At 45.9% G+C, this 21,807-nt stretch overlaps 1 protein-coding gene across 4 annotated transcripts in view; it reads left to right on the top strand.

The window, feature by feature from the left end:
- Positions 1-21,807, top strand: part of Rora (RAR related orphan receptor A) — a 743,770-nt gene that overhangs the window by 701,487 nt on the left and 20,476 nt on the right. For all 4 annotated transcript variants that reach the window (XM_005347679.3, XM_026779447.1, XM_005347680.3 and 1 more), the window contains 3 exons: positions 4,068-4,153; positions 16,086-16,227; positions 18,614-19,009. In XM_005347679.3, the coding sequence (XP_005347736.1) occupies positions 4,068-4,153; positions 16,086-16,227; positions 18,614-19,009 (624 nt within the window). The remainder of the gene's footprint in view (positions 1-4,067; positions 4,154-16,085; positions 16,228-18,613; positions 19,010-21,807) is intronic.

Genomic DNA, 21,807 nt, shown 5'->3' with positions numbered 1-21,807 from the left:
TGTGTATTATATACATGTGTATTATACATGCATATGTATTATGTGTGTGTTATATATGCATGTGTGTGCATTATATATACATATATATTTCATGCTAAGTGACCAACTCAGTGCTAACTGACCCACCCAGCTCAAGGATCATGTGATCAGTTGGCTTCCTACTGTCACTTGTCAGCTCTAGAAATCTGCCTCTGCAAGTGTGGGGAGCCTGCCTGAATTACTCAGAGGGCACAAGAGCAAATTATTCAGGCAATAGGGCTGCGGGGGGGGGGAGTGCATTTCAGTGAGACGTTTTCATAGCAAGATTGTTCATTGGGAGGCTCATCTGGAACCACACAGCCACGTCTGGCTCCCAGTGGCCTACCGCTTGATGTCACTGGCTGGGAGAAATGCGTATGTGCTCCAGGTCAGTCTGTGGACTTGTGATTGTCAACCGTCGTGGTGTCTGACAGCGACCATGCTTTGGGATGCTGTTCATGTGTGGAGTAGATGAAGGAGCTAAGACACATCCTTTGTGTGGGAAGAGTACCATTTGGAGAAGACAGTGCTTCCATGAAAAAGCTGAAGGGATTTTTATCCTTCCTGTTGATGTAAAAACTTAAGTTGGTGAGAGTCAGCCGCCATCCTTTTGAAATAGCTGGGTGGCACCGGCTATGATTTTCTTCTCCTTGATTCCTTTGAGCCTGTCAATTGGGAGTAAACCGGGCTGGGGCTTCCACATGCTGGGGCGATTGAATGGGGACATGGGTAAGTGCCTTGTTCCCAGTTGCAAATGTTTGCTGTGGGAATGTCAACACATGTGATCGGATGACATTCAGAGGCCGTGCGGTAGGAGCGGGTGTATTTTCATCACTCCCAAAGAGCACTCGGGGCTGAAATTATCTTCTGAGATAAGACAGCCATGCAGTCTAGCTGAGCAGTTTAATCTGACCAAACAAAATAGCTGAACCTTGCTCTGCAGAGACCCATCCAGTCCCCACCTGTGAAGTTCCTGGAGAAGCTTGTTCTAATTCTGGTTCTGTAGCCCACATTGCCCACTGGGGCTAAGCACATCATGATGGAGCAAAGGTCTAGCGGAACGGCCCCATCTTGGAAAGAAAAGTGAGTCTACGTGAGCCCATTCATTCTTAGCTTTGTGGCCTCTGTGTAAACTTGTGCAATCAACTTGGGTTTGGATTGCCTTGAGAGCTGAAAGACCTGAACTTATGCAAGACTGAAGACCAAGGGTGCCAAAGCCTGACGCAGCAATATCAGCCGCCTGAGTCTGTGCTGCCATTAGTTGCTGCCTGTCCCCAGCCAGGCCACGAGCCGTTCCTAGGTGATGGTGTTAAGGCAGAAATGATACTTCTAGGCACTCTTATCATGAGCATACCCCCAGACCTCCCTGTATGTAAATTAACGCATTGCTGTAGCCTGTTATAAGCATTCTGGGTACTCTCGGGAGCCCCCCTTTTAGTTTTAATCCTGGTCCACCCCAAAGCACAGCAGGAGCTGTCATGTCCCTACTTGATCAGGTAGGGTTACATAGTTTCCCTAGAGAGCCTGCCCAGGGCCCTCAGAGTCTCATACAGAGCCAACAGACAGACTGAAGGTGGTTTTCTTGTTTTGCTTCTGCGTTAGTGCACATGTGTGCACGTGAACGCGAAGGTCAGAAGTCCGTGGCATGTGTCTTTCTTAACCACTTTCTACCTTATTTCTATATGGAGGCATGGCCTTTCATGGAACCCAGTACTGTTTCAGCTGGTCTTGATGGCCGGCTTGCTCTGGGGACTCTCCTGTCTCTGCCTCCTAAGCACTGGCATTACAGCCTGGCTGCCATGCCCCCCAAGTGTGTAGGTGGGTGCTGGAGATCTAAACTCCAGTCCTATGCTTGCTTGCAAGGTAGATGGTCCACCCACTGAACCCCTGTGTCCTGAAGATGATTCTCCAAAGGCCCAGACTGAAAAATGAGTGAGGGTGCTCGCTTTGCCTCAAGCGGTTCTGGTGCTGATTGACCCTGGGGTGACGGGTGGGGGTAACAAGGTCTGCTCATGTCATTTCAGTGATAGTTTGAAGTGGAGCAGGGGCAGAAGGCGGCTCCTGGTTGGGTGTCTTTATTTCACAGATAAATTCTGTTTAATGGGTGGGTGACCTGAGTAGTGTCACGTAATTATTCTCTTCCTCCCAGGTCAGGGTAGAAGCATCCAGTTCTCCTAGTAGACTAGCTCATGCGTGTGGGAAACCCATCTTGGAATTGCGGGCTGACAGCACCTTTTCCATGCCTTTCTCTCTGAAAAGCACTGAGCATAACTCTGCGTGGTGCTGCAGACTGCCTTCCCCTTGACTTCAGTGAGGATTTTGAAAGGAACACTCAATATGGGTGTTGTTCTTGAGAATGTCAAACAAGGCAAGGTTGGAAATGGGGTTTTTATTAGTGCAGCTCTAAACATCCTAAGTTGCAGAAGCACCATTATGAGGCAGTAGGCCTCCAGATGATTTTGACCAGTCACTAAATGTGGTCAGGAGAGATGCCTCAGTGGTTAGGAGTGCTTGCTGCTCTTTCAAAAGTGCCTGAGGTGGTGGGTTCCTAGCGCCTGTGACAACTCCCCCTCTAGGAAGCCTGATGCCCGCTTCTGGCCTCTGTAGGCACAGCTACAAATCTTGGATGAACAAGCCTGGGGTGCGGTGCTGAAAAGAAATACATAGGGAAAGGGCCCTCCTTCTAGAATAGCTGAAGCCGCCAGCACACGTGTGTTCATCTTCTTGGAAGGGGGTGGCAGACGGCATAGCTTACGATGGGTTTTAATCCAGGAACCTCATGGATTTGGATATGGCATTCCATCTGATTGCAAAGTCAGATGGATATGACATTTCAGTAGAAGAAAGTAGGCCGTGTGTGTGTGTGTGTGTGTGTTGCATACATCATGCAGCAGAGTTACGGGATGGGACCATTGCTCTGTGGAAGGCACAAAGCTACTGAGCCAAATACCTGCAGAAATGAAATTGACTAGGGCACTTGCTATTCTGCCTGCATGTATGACTTGGCAGAGACTGCTGTGGTGATATCCAGTGGTGAAAACTGTGGGGTGTAAAGGTTTCATAATGGAACATTCTAGGTCATCACCATCATTGCGGATCAGCCTTTGTCTCCATGATTCCACATACAAATCCTATTTAAGAGATGAGTTAAATATGGAATTTTTTTTTGCCCATGTATTCTATTCTATATATTTCGGTTCTCATTTCTGTTTTTTCTGACTCGACTGGAAATACAGTGTGTTTATTTCAAGATGAATAGATGCCTAACCAGGACTTAGAACTTTGGTGTCATTTCTTAATCATTTGGCTTCTCAGAGGCAAGCAGCTTTAAATAATCAATTGCATAAGAATACATGCATGCTGCGCCAAAAAAAAAATCAATTTCCATCATAAAAAAATTCAGAAGCAACTTCTCCTGTTTGGCAAAATTCATCATTATTAAATTCAGGCAGGATATTAACTTTATGGCTGAAAGGTTGGGCTGTACAAAGATGAACTAATTTGGAACACATGGCAACTGCATTAATTCTCTTAAAGGATGAATGGAGAGCCCTTCCTATCATACATAACTTATTAATATTTTGAATTGAATCATTTTCCTAAGTAGACCTGACTTTTTGGGGATGTATTTTTCTCTACAAGTCAAGAGCCACATGCTCAGCCAAGACAGATTTATGACCTTTTAAAAATAATGATGGAAAATGAGATGGGGTGGGAGGGGACACAGTTTAGTATCTGCTTTGCTCTGAGACCTAAACTGCGAACTCTCCGGTTCTGGAAGCCTTTGAAATGCTGATTCCAGTCTTCTTGTGGGCTCTTAAACACCTTCTCAAATGACCCATTTTAATAACCCGAAAGCTATTATATAACGAGCAGCCATAATTTAGTCCAGGGCTCTAGGGGGACCCTCACAGTTCAGCAATGAATAGTTAATGCAGGATAATGTTTAGTAGGTTATTAGTTTTCGCTATACAAATGCTGATCGGGGAACGCTTTTATAAGGTGTTTAAAAGAAAATGTAATTAACTGGTTGCATGCTTCTGTTGCAGCTCAAATTGAAATTATTCCATGCAAGATCTGTGGAGACAAATCGTCAGGAATCCATTATGGTGTCATTACGTGTGAAGGGTGCAAGGTAAGCTGTTTTAATTGTTGTTGTTGTTTCTATTCGTGTTACGGGGGATCTTGGCCATTTCTATTTTTTACTTCCAGTCTGCCTAAAAATTCAACTCCCTGAGCTTCCGAGTGATGATGACAGGGTGGGGTCAGTACCGCCATGTCCAGTTATAATTACTGCAGTTACACCTCCTTCAACCTGTCGAGACAGAGAGCAAGGGAGCAGAGCCCATCGCACGGATGAGCTCCCTCTGGGGCTGGGGGGATGGCTCCGTTGGTCATAGCCTTATATGTGCAGGAAGGAGGACCTGAATTCAAATCCCTGCTGCCTCTGGGAGAAATCCAAGAATGGCACTCGGACCTGTTTCCCCAGCTTTCTGGGGCAGAGATCCCAGAAGCTGACTGGCCAGCTAGCCTAGCTCAACAGTGATGTCCAGGTTCAGTGTGAGACCCTGTCTCAAGGAAATAAGGCAGGGACTACAGAAGAGGGCACTGGCATCCTGTTCTGGCCTTCGTTGGTGCAGGTTTATGCACGGAGACACAAGAGACCTCTGGTTGCCCTGTCACTGGGTTTAGGAGGAAATTATTTCCATTAAGTTTCACATGGATGTGACTGAGTCTTTCTGTTGGTATCCAGGTCTTAGTACACCTGGCCAAATTATTTGCCCACATTGCTTGGGACACGTCTGAACCTTTGATCAACTCAGCTTCATCCATGGAGTAGCCATGACACTTGCCCTGCCTACCTGTTAGGATTATTCCAAGAATAAGAGGTGCTTTTAAATAAAAACCAAAGCCGGGTGGTGGTGGCTGCGCACGCCTGTAATCCCAGCACTTGGGAGGCAGAGGCAGGCGGATCTCTGTGAGTTCAAGGCCAGCCTGGTCTACCAAGGGAGTTCCAGGACAGGCTCCAAAGCTACAGAGAAACCCTGTCTCAAAAAACAAAAACAAAAAAAGATATAAATAAAAACCAAATATTATTGCTACAGTGACCATTTGTATGATGTGACCATGGGGCCAGGGACACAGAACAGGCTTACTATAAGAATGGAAGATGGGGGTGCTTAGTCACCCCAGGACCACGCCCCCAAATGTATTCAAATTTCCACTGATTGAGATTGAAATTCTTCTTTGTGTATGGGAAGAGTTTGGAGACAGGGTTAAAGCAGCACAAATGAGTAGGAGAAATGTTATCTGATGCAAACGGCCTAGGCAACAGCTACAGCCAGACCCAAGTAGCCCTTAGGCTTTTTAAGATTGAAGGGTTAAAAAAAAATCTGTTTTTCTTTCTTTGGTTTGTATTCATTTAGTGCAAACAAGAATGCATTGTGTCATAAGGTAGAAAATCACCTGCAGCCATACATAATGGCTGTGGGATTTGGGGGAGACTAGCCTCATAATTTTTAAATTTCTTCCTCTCGTTGTTAATCATAATATTATTTGCTGATTTACATATATAGACCGCAGGTTAGTGAAGATGGATTTTTTTTTAGAATTATTACATGGTCTTATTTGGGAAGTGGCGTGCAGGTGTCATGGCATGCATGTGGGGGTCAGAGGACGACTTGCAGCAGTCAGTCTGCTCTTTCAACCATGTGTGTACTAGGAACTCAGGTCATCACTATTGGTGGCAAGTCCCTCTACCCGCCATGCTACCTCCCTGGTCCAAAGTTTGGGACTCTTGCACCTCACCAAATCCCTTTGTCCTTTAAAAAGTCACCCACCTTTGAGAAGTGGGGAACTTGTTACTGGAGGGGAATTTTGAATTATTCATCTGTGTGGTAAAGGCCTCATGGGTTTATTTAAAAAAAAATTTCCCTAATCTGGCCTCTCTGAAGTAAATGCTTGTAAAAATAAAATACTTGGGGCTGGAGAAAAGGCTTAGTGGGTAGCACCACTTGCTTTGCAAGTATGATTACCTAGCATCTATGTTAAAAAAAAAAAATGATGCATGTGGCTGTGTACTACAACCCTAGTATTGGTGGGGCAGAAGCAGGCAGATCCTGAGAGCTCATTGACCAGCCACTCTCCCTGAGACAGTGAGCCTCAAGTTCAGTGTGGGGTCTCTGTTTCAGGCAATAAGAGAAACAGAGGAAGACCCCCCCCCAAAGTCCTCCTCTGGCCTCTGCATGTCACACACACACACACACACACACACACAAGAAAGATGAAATGTTAACCTAGCTATGCAAACAACCTGTGACCACTGCCAACTTCAGTCTCTGTGTCCCCAAAGCTATGACCTTGGTAGAGGCACCAGGGCCACTCCCATCCCTACCGTATCTCTCATCCCTACAGCACCTCCAAGCCCTACAGTGTTTGCTCTGTCCTGGTCCTCCGTAGATCTGACTTTCATTTATGGCATATCACCCAGGTGTTTAGACCACCTAGGTCTTTCCATTCTGCCCAAGAAGCTCAACACTATCTCTGAGTCTGTCCGCTGTGCCCCTGTGGTTCTGTGTGTTGAACTGATATGCAGTATCTGGAAATATGAAATTCAGGGGTGGGGTAGGGTGACTTGTGTGCTATGCCTTAGCAATTTGAAAGGCTCACTAACAACCAATTAGTCAGTGAAGCTGAATTGACGGAGTGCCCATGCATTTACACATGCATACACATTTAAAGGGCCAGTGTTTATTCTGGAGAAGATAAACACAACCAGTAAGACAAACAGTTAAGATCCTATGGTTGTCTAAAATCCCTTCCAAATCCTGTTCATGTGATACATCCATGCTGAAATGGCTTTCCGCCATTGGTTCTGACCCTCTACTCCACAATGAAGGCCACTAAACCACTGACATGTGATTTATCTGCGTTGGGCAGTACACTTTGGAGGGATACAGTAACTGTTCTACATTGTAATTTCTGACTGTGGCAATGTTACAGGGCAGTGTACTCTAGTTACAGTGAAGTCAAGGGACTTCTGCCATTGTCATCCATTATCACATGTTAACCAGGTGGAGGTGATCCCACTGTGACCAATCATAAATAATTTTCTTTCTGGCAGTATAATTAGACATGAGGGAAAACCACATTACATAGCAGATAGGTATGTAACGAGGAGGGGGCCAGTGTATAATATACACACATATAAATCCTAACTTGTATACATTTACATCATAATGTATTCACCAAATCTGATTCATTTATCTGCAATGACATATAGCTAAGATGGTGTCCTATGTGAAACCTCCTCTCCCAGCCAGCAACAGGGAATTCACAATCATCTCCTCGTACACGCATTCTCCTAAAATGTCCATAGGAAGGTTTTTAAAGAAACTAGAGTGCGTAACAGGTACTCTTCTCCCCTCTGAGGTAATTGTCAAAGTATGTGGACCTTAGTGTGTGCCTGGCTGGAAAGAAACTTGATGAATGTTCCCTTTAGGCCCAAATACTTCTCCTTCCTGAGTTCTATTTGCTGTTGTTACTAGACTGTAAAAAGTCACTATGACCCCTGAGCTGGTTCTGTCTAGTTTTTAACATTAATGTTTTCATACTCAATACATTCATTTCTAATGCTTTTAAATGCCTCGTCCTGGATTAGAGCTCAGTCTTTTAAGTGAAAGTTAGATCTGGGGAAGGAAGGTGTTATTTCTTCAGCCATCAAAGTTTTCCATTCTGTCATGTATAGATGATGAGGTGGATGGAGTACTTCCAGTTCTGTCTTCAGCACCTCAAAACAAGTGACTTGCTAACCGGGTCTCAGTAGCTACTGCCCCTCTTCAGCTCACAAATATGCTGGGTTCTAGGCAGCGTGGTAGGTAGAATCCTCCCTGCCCTAGTGCCAGATTTCTGAAAGGTTCTCCTGGGGATGCTGAATGCCTTTCCTGGGATTGGATCTGAGGATGTTGGAGCTCAGATACTAGCATGGGACACGTGAGGTGAGATCAGCTTCAAGTCAGAGCTCATTGGCACATACGGTTCCATGAGGAGGCGGGCCATCATCTATGGAAGAAAGTTACCCTGGGAAGTGTTGCCTGGGCAACTAAGTGATACAAATGAGACTGCTTGTTCTCATCTAAAGAACCTGAGTCTCAAGCCAGGAAGTGGTGGCGCATGCCTTTAATTGCAGCACGCGGGAGGCAGAGGCAGGCTGAGTTCGATCCACCTTTCTTGGTGTCTTCCTCTCCCCAACTTCAATCTGTGGATGATCTTTCTTTACCCCGAGTAAAACTGACAGTCCTGCTTCTCCACTTCCCACCCACACGCATCCTCACCCCTCTGAACATTCCCGAAAGAAAGCTCCCAGGATAAACAAGATTGCGACATAGGGCATCTTTTTACATAGAGGACTTGGCTCTTCCCAGCCCCAGAAATAAAGCAAAAAGCAGACATGGTACCCACTTGCAAAGTCTCCTGAATTTCCAGTTCTTAGCTGAATTTCAAAATGCAATGCTTTGGGCAGGCATAGGAGCACTCATGATAACTCAAGAGTCATGAATAAATCCTGGTTGTCAAAAAGCAAATGTGTAGCCATTCCAAAGCGTCTGCCATTAGAATTCCGCAAGGCAGCTGTCAGCTGTTTTCTTGTAATTAAACAGCCAATGAGCAGCTAATTAAGACATATGTGTACACAGAAGTGGAAGTGGGTATGTTAATGAACTGTAGGAATCAATTCATTACGTGAAAATTGTCAAAAGACCAAACATCAGATCAGTATTGCAGCCTGTGCTTCATGGAGAAGCAGCCCCCAAGTAGGAGGGGATGCCCCCACCCCAAGACTCCTAAGTATCTGCCCACCAGACCTACAGTTCAGTGTCCAGCCAGCCCACATGCTTGGGCCAAACCATTAATAACCCTGATATTTCAAAGATTTTTGTAAGGTAGATCTAGAAAACTAGTTTCCCCTCCTACATAGAAATGCAGGCTTCAGTTGAGACCCTGTATCCGGATGCCTTGCTTTCATCATCATCAGTACCTTTCACTGCAGATCTGAGAAGCAGGGAGGAGCCTTGCTTTTTTTAATCTACCCCCGGTATTTCTGTGACCTGAGGCTGGGGAGATGTCTCCATCAGTGAAGTGCTTGCTGTACAAGTTTGATCCTCAGTAACACACAGCTGTACTCCTAGGAGAGGCAGATGGGAGAATCCCTGAGGCTAACCTAGCCTAACTGGTGAGCCCTGGGGCCCAGTGACAAACCCCTGCCTCAGAGAGAGGGAGGGAAGAAGAGAGGAGAGACACCACTCCTGAAGATTGATACCCAAGGTTCACCTTTGGCACACCCACCACAAAAACAAGCCTGTGACCTTTGGAATAAGATTCACCCAGAATCAGGACTCCAAACCCTGCACCTCCTGTCATCTGTTTGCTGTGAGGTCTTGCATGTAGCTCAGTCTCTCTGAAATTTAAACTTGTCCATAAAACTGATATGCAAATTGCTACTTTACATCCAGTTGAGGAAGTGTCCTGCACAGTACCTAGAAGCATGCTCAGAAGATGACTGTTACTGGGCCCCCCCACTCCCATCCTGTCATGCATTCAACAAGTATCTGAGTTAGCTATTTTGAACAAAGAAGGCAGTCGAGACAGAAATAACACAACTAGAAACTCAGAGCAGAAATATGCCTGGGATGGGCGGCTCAGAGAAGGTCCCAGAGAAAGTGAAAAAAAAAAAAGTGTCCAGGCAATGGCAGGGACACAAGTCATTGGGGAACTAGAACACAGTTGTTTAGATTGGTCTATGTGTGGCTTTGAGAAGAGGATTGAGTCTGGGAGAGAGATGCCTGGATGGGTGGCCATGACTAGTTATCCTGAGGGTGAAGAACTGGGGGGCTGATAGGCAGGGAGGACCCCGAGACTATCCTCAGGTATGGATGGAGGAATAAGACAGGAAACAAGAAAGTGTCGAGTTTCAGCGTGAATTTGGGTTGATAACTTCATCACCATATACGACTGAGAAAGTGAGAAAACAGACACGTCTTGGAACTTCACATCTTTGTCAGTGAAGATGTGAGCAACTTCTGAATCATTTAATAACTTTCAAAGTCTGGACGAATACTTCCTCTTTTCTGTGCTATCCCCAGTTCCATGGCCACATTTCTGACACACTCTCATGTTCGGTCTACACTGAGGTCACTTTCTGTAAGACCTTTTCAGTTCAGACAGCCACCAGAAGTAGTAGCAGTCAGCCAAGCTCACCAGTTTAATGCTGTAAATGCTCCACCAAGAGGCCATTGCAAGCCACCCAGTGCACAGCCTTGCTGGAGAGTCAGGAAGAAATAACCAGTACTTCAGAAACTCCAACTGTTGCCACCCTTCCAATATGCTCGCGGCAGACATGCTAATAATTGTTTCTTAGTGATGGTTAGGTTTAATAACTGGATTGAGTGAATTTCCTGACATATAGCATTTAGCTCTTGAATCCGGGTATGAGCCTTCTCCTGAACACCATGGCCCCAGGAAGTATAGGAAAGACTCCCACCCAATGATCAAGTTCAGTATACATAACCATATTGTTTTCTGAAAAGTGTCAGGGAATAGATACACCCAAAGAATAAGCAAGCAAGTATCATCAGTAAAACTCAAAAATGCACTTTAAATACAAGGCGACATGGGCTGGAGAGACGGCTCAACAGATTAGAGCACTTACTGCTCTCAAAGAACCAGATACAGTTCCCAGCACCTGTGCCAAGTGACTCAGAACTCCCTGTAAACTCCAGTTTTAGGGGATCCAATGTCCTCTTCTGGCCTCCAATATATTACATTCAAGTGTACAATCCACACCAAGAACATACATATACATAATTTCTTTTTTTTGAGATTATAATATACATCATTTCCCAGTTCCTTTCCTCACTTCAGACCACACCCATATATCCTTCCTTATTCTTTCAAATTCATGGCCTCTTTTTTCACTGTTCACACACACTCTCTCACACACACACACACACACACACACACACACACACACACACACACACACTTCTAAAATAAAGCCCCTGCTCGGTCTGTATAATGTTACTTATATGTATGTGTTCCATTTGGTATTGGATAACCAATTGTGCTCATCTCTGGGGAAGACTATTTCTCAGGCTCTCAGCGTTCTTTGGTTGCCTGTAATCCTTTGTGTAGAGCTGGGGCCGCTTGGGCTCTCTACTGTCCAGGTTAGCATGTCTTATTGCTATCGTCCTTCAGCCCATGTGGGTAGCCATGTTGGTAGGACTAACTTTATGGGTATAACTATTTCATATTGCTCAAACTCGTGAGTTTATGTGAATTGTATCCCTAAAGGTAAAGGATCTATGATGCTCTGTCAAAACCCTCATGGCTGATTCCATCATACCAACCTCTTGAGGGCTATAGTGCCTGATAATCTTTCAACTTCCTTCCTGCATGGAAGGCCTATTGGTTTTATTTTGAAGGGCTGCATGGCAGCATGTAGCCACTAGGTGGCGGTAGTGTGTCACAGTCCAGTGTTGTGGGATAGTTGTATGCTGTGTGAAGATGTATTGTTGTGATTGGTTTAATAAAGAGCTGAACAACCAATAGATAGGCAGGAGGTATAGGCGGGACTTCTGGGCAGAGACAGAGGAAGAGAGATGAGCCTAGGTGCACAAAAGGCGTGAGGAGAGAGGAGACGCAGAGGAAGCAGGATGGGCAGTATGCAACAGAACACAGATGAATAGACATGGGTTCATTTAAATTATAAGAGCTAGTTAAAAGCAAGCTTTCATAATTAATAAGTCTCCGTGTCACTACTTGTGAACTGGTCACCCAAAGGAATACCCAACTATAACCCAAACATCTCCTACCTGAGGGATATCATGGTGATTTAACTCAAGCCCATGACATCAAGAATGGAACTTCTCTGTGCTCTGACATAGTTCTTGGTACTAGTTAAATTGCACAATGATGTCAATTCTTTCTTGCCAAGCCAGTACTCATACTGGCTTTGTCACAGGCTGCTCAGCCTTAGGAACTCACATCTCAGAGGGACCTCCTCAAGGACGTCTCCAAGCAGACGGAAGTACTAAACTTTCTACTGTTTCCTTCTCACTTCTCTCTCCTATGTATTCTAAAGCTTTGCTTATTTTACCAGCATAACTTCCTAAACATTGTAACTGCTTAGAAATCCCCCCGCCCAAGGAATACTGAAGAGGCTTGTCGAAAGAGACAAGGACTGAGGAGCTAGCTCAGTGAACATGTCTGTCATGTGAACATGAAGCCCTGAGTTCCATCCCATGTTAGAAGCCAGATGTGGTTGCATGCATGCATTTGTAACCCCCGATGAAACGGGCAGATACCAGCCCAGCCTAATCATGAGTTCTAGGTTCCAGTGAGAGACTCAAAAAACAAGAAACAAAAATCTAAGGTGGACAGGACCTGATGAGCAAAATACGCATCAGCAGCACCCCCAGGAGAAGGGAAGGACTGTCTTTCTGAAGATGCAGAGTTCAGTTTGGCCGAATCAGGGCCGCCTCCTCAGTCTCTCTCTAGAAAGCTGCCCTGGACCCTTCCCCTAGGGAAGAGGATATTTCTTCTTGAGGATGGGACTCTGTTGTCTTCCTCCAGGCCTCTTCCTGGTCCTCAGCTCTGTTCTCTCCTAGCTGCTGAGCAGGCATGTGCTTTTCGGGCTCACCTGAAGAGTCAATGTGAGGTGCAGGGATGTGTCTGCCACCTTGCTCTCCCCAACCCTTCCCACCTGCCATGTCGGAGCAGACAACTTGGAAGCCAGTCCTGAGCTTCAGGATTGGTGTCACTCCTCCAACCCGAGATGCATAAAATGCTGCATCAATTGTCCTTGCGATGCGTGGCCCCGTTTCCTCAGATGTCCTTAATGAGACTCCGAGACCCCGCCCAGAGTTTCATTGCTGTTCACCCCCATGAATGAGCCCAAGTGACTGCAGCGTGGCTGAGCAGTAAGAAGAACCAAAGGAGACCTGCTGCTTCTGGGCAGAAAGGGAGGGAGGGAGATGATGGATTTCAGAGGCAGATTTCTCATGTGACACCTACCCCACCCACCTCAGCTGCAGCTGTAGATTGTGATTTGATAAGATGACTGGGCAGTGGCTACCTGGGCCAGCTGAAGGAACAAAGCTAAAGGAAAATATTAACTTCAGAGTCGATCGGTCCCTGTTACTTTATTGGTGCATGCCTTGGCTTTGGACACTCATGTAATGATGAGCCTCTATGAGAATGGGGCAGCTCTATTAAAATGGGGGCCCCTATGAGAACTGGGGGCTGGAGAGATGGCTCAGCAACTAAGAGAATCAGGGAGGAGGGTCTGTTGGTAAATTGTGGAAGCAGGAAAACAAAAGGGACGAGGGTGTTCCGAAAAGAAGCCTGGAAAATCCCTGACCTGACTTCCTGTCATGCTGGAGGTGGGATTTTGAGTGAATCACCCCATCCTGAGAGGCGTCAGTGCCTTTACTTTTCACACAAGTAAATAAACTAGAAATCTCTTTAGAAATCCCTGTAAAAGAAACAGAGGGGGGTGTGAACAGTGGCTGATTCTCAGCTCAGAGACTGAAATGAACACCCATGCAGGTGACCTCTTGGTATGTTTTAAAATATATTTTCTTGGCTTTTCCAGGAAATTCTAAGAACTTTTTCTCACTCCTTTTTTTACCAAGGACACACACACATGGGGATTTAAATATTGTGACAAGGGACTGCTTTCCAAAAGGCACTGACCTTGCCTCAAGGTAGACAGAAAGAGCTGAGCGCACACACATCTGACACACGAGTTGGTCCACTTAGACCCCAGTCATCACCCAGGCGGCAGAAGAGGCAGCGGCAGTGGAGCCGAGTGCCCTGCATCCCTGTCCGCTTGTAGAGAAGTCATCAGAAAACAAAGAGAAAGAAAGAAAATCAGAGTCACTCACGGGCCCACTAGGCAAAAGCAGCAATTGTTGTCATCTGGGGGGCATAATTTTCCTTCATTTCTATTACGTCAAATACGTGATGCTCTCTTATTGCCCTGGGCTTAGTTTTTTTGACCAGTTTTATCGCCTTTTTATATTAACACTTTTTCTAAAACACAACTTTCAGTGGTCACCCAACTCCATTGAGTGAGTGTGTACTAGAACTCGTCAGTCATGTTGGGCATCTAGTGCTCACGAGAGCATCCTTCTGGATGAATCTTTGTACCATTTCTTTAGTATTCCTTTAATGTTTATCCCTTAAAAGATTCCCAACTTTCAGGACAAGCACATTTTGTTTCTGTCCTAAACAATTCTAATATAGTATCCAAATTGGCCCCTGGAAAAATCTGCTGACTGAAGTATATCATCAATATTTTGACATTACCTGGTCCATTCTTTCTTTGCTGTCTGCCCCTCCAATGTTCCCTTGGTTGGAGTCATAAGTCTGTTTTGTAAGATTTAGTATGTATACAATATTCTGCCTACATGTATCCCTGCAGGCCTGAAGAAGGTACCAGGTCTCATTATAGAAGGTTGTGAGCCACCAAGTGGTTGCTGAGAATTGAACTCAGGTCCTCTGGAAGAGCAACAAGTGCTCTTATCTCTGAGCCATCTCTCCAGCCCAGAATCATCTGTCTTTATCATTAAGGAAAACTCTGAAGATGGCCATTCTTTCTCTTTGTGGCTTTGCTTCACATAAACAATTCCTTACCTTACTTTTCTCTTGGCTATTTTTTTTTTGGCCCAGCTTACAGTGCCATTGAAAGAAAAAAAATATATGTGTATGTATTATGTATGTATATCTATATATGTGTATGTGTGTATATATACATATATGTGCATATACATACATCCCTAGTGCCTCTGTCATGTATTTGGAAGTTAAGAAATATGCTTCTCAGTAGCACCCGTGTTGCATAAGAAATCTATGGCAGATTAGAACACATTTTCAAGTAAGTGGCAGTGGAGATGTTGCACCTGTGGTAAGCCTGTGGTCGCTGCTAAAAGACACTACCAACAAGCTTGCGCATTTCAATCCCAATACTGAAAAATCAGAAAGTTAATAAACACACAGGCAAAACCAGCATCCTTGAGGTCAGTAGCTCCCCCGTGTCTTTGCGCACCCTCTCATTTCCAACACAGCCCTCAAGACAAATGATGATTGCCGGACCCGTCAAACCCTAATGGCCATGATTCTAAACACTGTTGATACTCAACCATGAGGGTGGGAAATTCCCGGTGCAACTGATTTTTAATCAGTCCAAGTGTCATCTAACAGTTTGTGCCAACAGGCTCAGACTTAGGGAGTGAGAGATGCCTAAATGGCCAGAGACTTGCGTGGCAGAGAGAAAACACCAACACTACAGTGCACCCTGGCACACCCAGACTGCAGTGAGCCGAGTACAACCATGTTCTCTTTAACGCTGGGTGGCCTGGAGAAATGTTTATTTTACCAAAAAGCGTTCCGGAGGCTGGGAAGATAGATGACCTCAAGCATGAGAGCCTAAGCTTGAATCCTAACACTCACACAAAAAGTCAGGCACAGCCATGGGCACCTGTCACTCCAGCACTGTGGGGACAGAGAAGGGAGGATCTCCGGGGCTTGTGACATGGCAGTCTATTTCCGGGTACAGTGGGACCCTGCTTCAACGAATAAGGTAGAGTGAGAGCAGAACACCCGATGCCCTCCCCTGACCTGTGCATGCACACACACGTGTGTACACCTCCACACATGCTCAAAATAAAGGCATTTTAGAGATACGGGTTAAAGACAAATCCTTTGGTGTCATTTCAGCAAGAACGCTGCTTTGTTTGATCGGCCGGATCATGTGTCTTACACAGTCAACTGGGCGGAAGTTAAAGGAAGTTTTGCATGTGTAAGGGATAGAGGATTAGGCTCTGGGGATTAATTTTACTCAAGGAAAAAGAAGTGACTTTAATTTCATTAATGGTCTCCTGGATGATTCTGCCCCGAGCTTATCCCTCCATTAAATATTAATTTAGTGGTGCTCAGTGCTTAGTCCATGGCCTTTGGTATCACCGCTGGAACGGACACTAACCTGTTCCGTATTTATAACTGAATCACAGGGCTTTTTCAGGAGAAGTCAGCAGAGCAATGCCACCTACTCCTGCCCTCGTCAGAAGAACTGTTTGATCGATCGAACCAGCAGAAACCGCTGCCAGCACTGTCGACTGCAGAAATGCCTTGCCGTGGGGATGTCTCGAGATGGTGAGCCTCTCGTGACTGGAGTGGGACAAATGCATGGGGCTGGCAAGCACTCCTGAAACACAGGCACTGCTCCTTCAGGGGAAACCCTCTCCATCCCCTGCCATCCACAGCACTTCCTCCATCCGTGATCTCCGGGAGTCAGCTGACTGGCTGGTGGGGGTAGACAGAGAAGTGCCTTATAGTCAAAAAACCCTCAGATTGCCAACATTTCAGAAACTGCAGATATGCGTTCTCTGAGGGCTTTCGTAAACATGCCTCCTGCAGGAAACCCAAGCCAGGACAAATTAAGTAGACGTAATGCTGGTAAGTCTACTGACATTTGGCAGGAGATAGTCCTTAGGGTAACTGGGTCATCTGGATCACCTACCCAGAGTCAAACGTTTACACCTTCTAAACATGAACATAGTACAAAGTAAGGCTTAGCGATAAATGCCCTTCTTTGTTAAGAGAAGGAAGGCATAAGGACTAGAAATGGGCCCCTGTCCAATCACAGAGCATCTCAAGATCCTCCCTGAAACTGATCTTAACAAGATAACAAGACAGTTTCGCATGGAACCGGGCCGGGAATGCAGCAGTTCCACTTTTTAAGGACGTCTCCGAGCACACTAGTTGACTGTCTGCAGAGATCTCCTTGGATGGAGTGGCAGCCTGCCCTTGCCTCCATCTGATGTTCTTAGGACCTGGCGGAGCCGCCCAGGCCCCAGCTCACTTTCACTTCCTACCCTGCAAGTCTCTCTGCCCTCCTAGAGAGGTCCAGCTTTTGCCATTAGCAGACAGGCATCTCAGAACCCACAGCAAGTTCGTCTTCCAACAGCATTAAGCTGACAGCTAGGTACGGCTCTTATCAGCCTGCAGTTAAAACCAGAAGCTATAAATGCGCTGCTTAAATGCTAGTCCTTCCTCACAGCTGGATGCGACTGTCATTGTAGTAAGACAAAAGCAAAAGCATAATTACACCCGTGGGGTGTTCTACAATGTTCTTTGTCCCTCCCCAAATTCAGTACCTTCAGGATGGCTTCTCACATGTGTATGTACATGTATGTACAGGCTGTTGTGGGGAAGAAAATACATTCAGCGCTTCACAAATGAAATGCCCGTTTGGCGTCCAGCCCTGTCTGAGCTGTGGAAGCTCCGAGGTGGCTGTTCTTCTAGCTTGTTCCTCTGTATAAAGCGCAGGACCTCCTCCCCGGTGAGAAGAGTCCTCCGCTGGTCAGTGGCGTGGGCTCTCAGCTTCCAATTTCATCTCCCCTGCCTTCTGCCTCTCCTGTCACTCTGACAATGGTGGAATAAATGAGTTTGTCCCCCAGTCAGGAATCAGTTTAATGATGATCAATTAGGAAAGCGGAGTCCCTCCAGCAGGGGCTACCTCTGTAGAGTGCCCAGGCAGGGAGATAAAAGGAACCTCCGTGGGAGAATTCCAACCAGGAAAGCGGTTTCCTACCGTCTAGATGAGTGAACTGGGAAGCTGCCGCAACCCTGCCACCTTTCCATGTGAGGACCCATCCTGAGAAGTACGGCAGACACAGCCCCTTCCCAGGGGATCTTACAAGGCTTGCCACACCCCACTTCTTGTTTACCTGAGGCTAAATGATTGCAGAGCAAAGTATCACTTACTGATGGATCCAATTCAGACCCAGGGGTGTGTGCCTTAGCTACCTAGGAGACAGAGAGAATGACCCCTTGCACCTGAGAGTTCAAGGCCAGCCTGGGTGACACAGTGAAATGACCCGTCTCCAAATAGAAAAGAAAGACAAGTCCACAAACTGCCAGGGGGCCTCGTAAGTCAGGCAGATTCCGACGCACCCTTCTGGAAACTATAGGCAGCCTCTCTGTAAAGTCCCAGATCCAGCCGCTCAACAGGGAAGAACTTCATTCTTGTGTAAAGATGAGAACATTTAGTGAAAGATGAGGCTTCTGCCTCAGCATACCCCATGAGTCTTTGTATCTCTGCCTCTCTGTCCAAAGACTGCAAAGTAAGGGGCGGGTCTAAGCCAGGCCATTTGATAGAGAATGAACAAAGCCATTAAACTACTATTCCTCAGAGCCAGGCTTGTATGCCTGTAATCCCAACACTCAGGAGGCTGAGGCAGGATGATCCACAGTTCAAAGGCAATCTGCGCTACAGAGTGAGACCCTGTGCCAAAAAGAAGGAGGGAGGGAGAAACAAAACAAAACATTATATCCTCTGTGAGTCTAAGGGTGTAAGATTGCAGGGAAATAAAAGGAAGGTTGCCAGGGATGTATGTTGAGGGCACATGAAGAAGCCTGTTCTTGCTTGTGGGTGGTCTGCTTTTGTGCTAACCAGCTCTGAGATCTTATGGAAAGCTCAAAGCTTGGGAAAGGATAACACTAACTGGTTCAAGGAGCACTTTGCTTTCTCTTCCAGCTGTCAAGTTTGGCCGGATGTCCAAGAAGCAGAGAGACAGTTTATATGCCGAGGTGCAAAAGCACCGAATGCAGCAGCAACAGCGAGACCACCAGCAGCAGCCTGGGGAAGCTGAGCCTCTGACACCCACCTACAACATCTCGGCCAATGGGCTGACGGAACTGCACGATGACCTCAGCACCTACATGGACGGGCACACCCCGGAGGGCAGCAAGGCCGACTCTGCCGTCAGCAGCTTCTACCTGGATATCCAGCCCTCCCCGGACCAGTCGGGACTGGACATCAATGGGATCAAACCAGAACCCATATGTGACTACACACCAGCATCTGGCTTCTTCCCCTACTGCTCCTTTACCAACGGAGAGACTTCCCCAACCGTATCCATGGCAGAACTAGGTAACGGCCGGTGTGCATGCTGCTGCTGGTTTGCTCTGGGTATGCCCTGTGAAGTAAGAGCGGTATAAGGGACTGTCCTCTGATGGGTGGGATTTCCTCTCCATCTGTGCTGCCCATTCAGATGCCAGCCTTGCTGTTGGACTGTTCCTATGGTGTTTGCAGTACATGCATTGCTCAGGAACTAGACAGATGTATATAAGCAGCCTGCATCCCACATAAACACAGAGAAAGGCCACCCAGACTGATTATTCTCTTAGACTGCAGGTATTGCTTTATGCCTAAGGCCACACACATACACAAAGTCCACTAACCAAACCTGAACCATAGATATATTCTCGTGATTTTTTAAAAGTTTTTAAATTGGTTGCTAAAATTTTTACATTTTTAATTGACATATAACAACTGTGTATCCCGAGGGACGGTGTGACACTGCAACACATGTACCCATGGTGCAGCAATCAACTAAGGGAATTCAGTTATCTGTCACTCTGGACACTTAGCATAAAGCAAGCATTCAGAACCCTCTTTCAGCTTTTTCAAAGGGAAGTCCACATCACCATTATCCGAGCCACCCTACTATGGAGCGGCACACCCCAGTTCACTCCTCTTGCGATTCTAACTGTCCTGTGTGCCTGTTGGACAGTCTCCATCCCAGATCTCTATCTCCTAACCTTGAACATTTATAATAAAAATCAGTTTATCGGCTCCTTTTTTTGGAGATTTTTTTTTTAATTACCATGGAGATATTTGTGAACACCAGTAACCAACCAGTACCAGTTGAGTGATGACCCATCTGATGGGCCCCTCAGGTAGCCAAGCTTGGCTGCACTGGCATGAATTGTGAATGCCTGACGTGACTTACCTCTGACCTTGCCAAAATGTTTTGAAGATGGCCATTGGTAACAAAACTGATCATGTTTCATATAGGTCTCACTTCGCCAAAATAACAAACAAACCCCTCCTTCCTTATCGTTTGCCTCTTGGGAGATAATGACTTAGAAAGACTGGTGGCACAGACAACGGAGACTTCCCTTCCTGTGTGTTATGCTAACACCTTCTGCTATATTTAATCGGTTTTTTTTAAAAATACAGTGCTATTATTAGAAAAAGTTTGATAAGAGCCTTTACAGTTTTCGAATGATCTGCCGTTCCCTATGCTTCTGCACACGGGGTTATTACAATCCTTTGGGGTATTTCAATTAGCAGCTGCGGAGACCAGTGAGCTCCGATGAGGACCTGGGGTGGTAAAGAGCCCGCCGGTCTGACTTGAGCACAGAAACCCTCGGTTCACAGCCATAAAGGCCGTGTTCTGTAGCTGCTGCCTCCACCTCTGCACCCCATAAAACATCCCTTTTAAGTGAAAATTTATATTTCCAGGCAAAAATCTCCAAATAGAACAACGTGAATGTTCTTTCCAGTTTTTTACACAAGCATCTCTCTATGGATCTAAATTTAAACCCTTGGGAGCTGGGGCCTTTTTGAGCCTGCTCTTTAACCACTGCGCGGCACTAACAGTGCACCACCGCTCTTTTGATTAGCACAGAAACCTCTGAACTAGAAGGCATGCTGAGCAGAGGTAGGTTTGATTTTTTTTTTTTTTAATTTTTTTTTCCCCAAACTAGAACAAAAACTTTTTTTTTTTTGGTCATGGAATCTTGGTTGGCTGGAGCAAAACTGTAATGAAAATTAAATTTTCCAAACTGAATAAGGATTTGATTGAAAGCTGACAAGTTCCCACGCAAAGTGACCCAACTCGCCCCAGGCCTGCTGCTGCTTCACCGTAGGGACAGTGAACCTGCCTGTTCGCCTGCCAGATATTCAATGCTGAAACAGATTCAAAGCACTGAGTCAAAGCATTATCCGTGCACATGGTATTTTGGCTAAATGTGCACAAATACTTGAATGGGGCTAAAAATGGCTGAGCTGGTGCCCTTAAGTCTCCGGACAGACCTACACTGGTCCCCTCCCAGTGGGCCTGGGAGTCAGGGCTATAGCATTTTCCAGGATGAATCAACTCAAATAGAACCAAACTCAAAACCAAGTTAGAATTCTTCTGAGAGGAGATTGTCTGTCCCATTCATAGGTCAAGGTAGTTTGAGGGAGCTGAACATGGCATAAAAGTGCCAAAGACTGCTGAACCCTCTTCAAAGCTACCTCATATGCTGTGAGATTGCCTTCACAGCCTCTGTCCTGTAGGCCTTTCTAACAAAAACTCCAGACCTCCTTGTAGGCTAAACTTTGCCATCAGAATTTAAGCAAATGGAATTGCACAATAGGAAAGTAAGTTCTACACAAACACATCCTAAATTCAATCCCATCTTTCAGGAATTATACCCACAGTATTCTGAGCAGAACAGGTCTCCATCCTTGGCTAGGAAGCCTTGCCCTTGGCATTCAGTTAGTGTGCCTGGATCATACATTCCAGATAACCAACCAAGGTCTGTTTTATAAAGAGTGCTAACTGGGTTTGTGACAGTAGCTGTTAGCGCTTTGTTGCAAGAGATGGCTGACTAAGTAGGTGCGGGGAGACGAGAAGTCAGCTTATGTGGGTGGCGGTCCCAGCTTTGCTGTTGGGTGCACAACCCACTCTGAGCCACATTGCCCGCAAGCAGCAACCATGCCTCTTGTGCATTCACATAGGTATAAAGGGTAACACAAACTCGGAAGCCAGAGGATATTTGCATTGGAGCTCTGCCCCTGAACTATAACACTTTGGAAAAGTTACTTAGCCACATTGGCTCAGGTGCCTAGCCAAAGAAATAGGAACAGTACCTTCACCTTCCTTCATCATATATATA

The sequence above is a fragment of the Microtus ochrogaster genome, chromosome 5, assembly GCF_000317375.1.
Source record: "Microtus ochrogaster isolate Prairie Vole_2 chromosome 5, MicOch1.0, whole genome shotgun sequence".
In the NCBI taxonomy this organism is placed as follows: domain Eukaryota; kingdom Metazoa; phylum Chordata; class Mammalia; order Rodentia; family Cricetidae; genus Microtus; species Microtus ochrogaster.
This window is presented reverse-complemented; position numbering and strand designations above follow the sequence as displayed.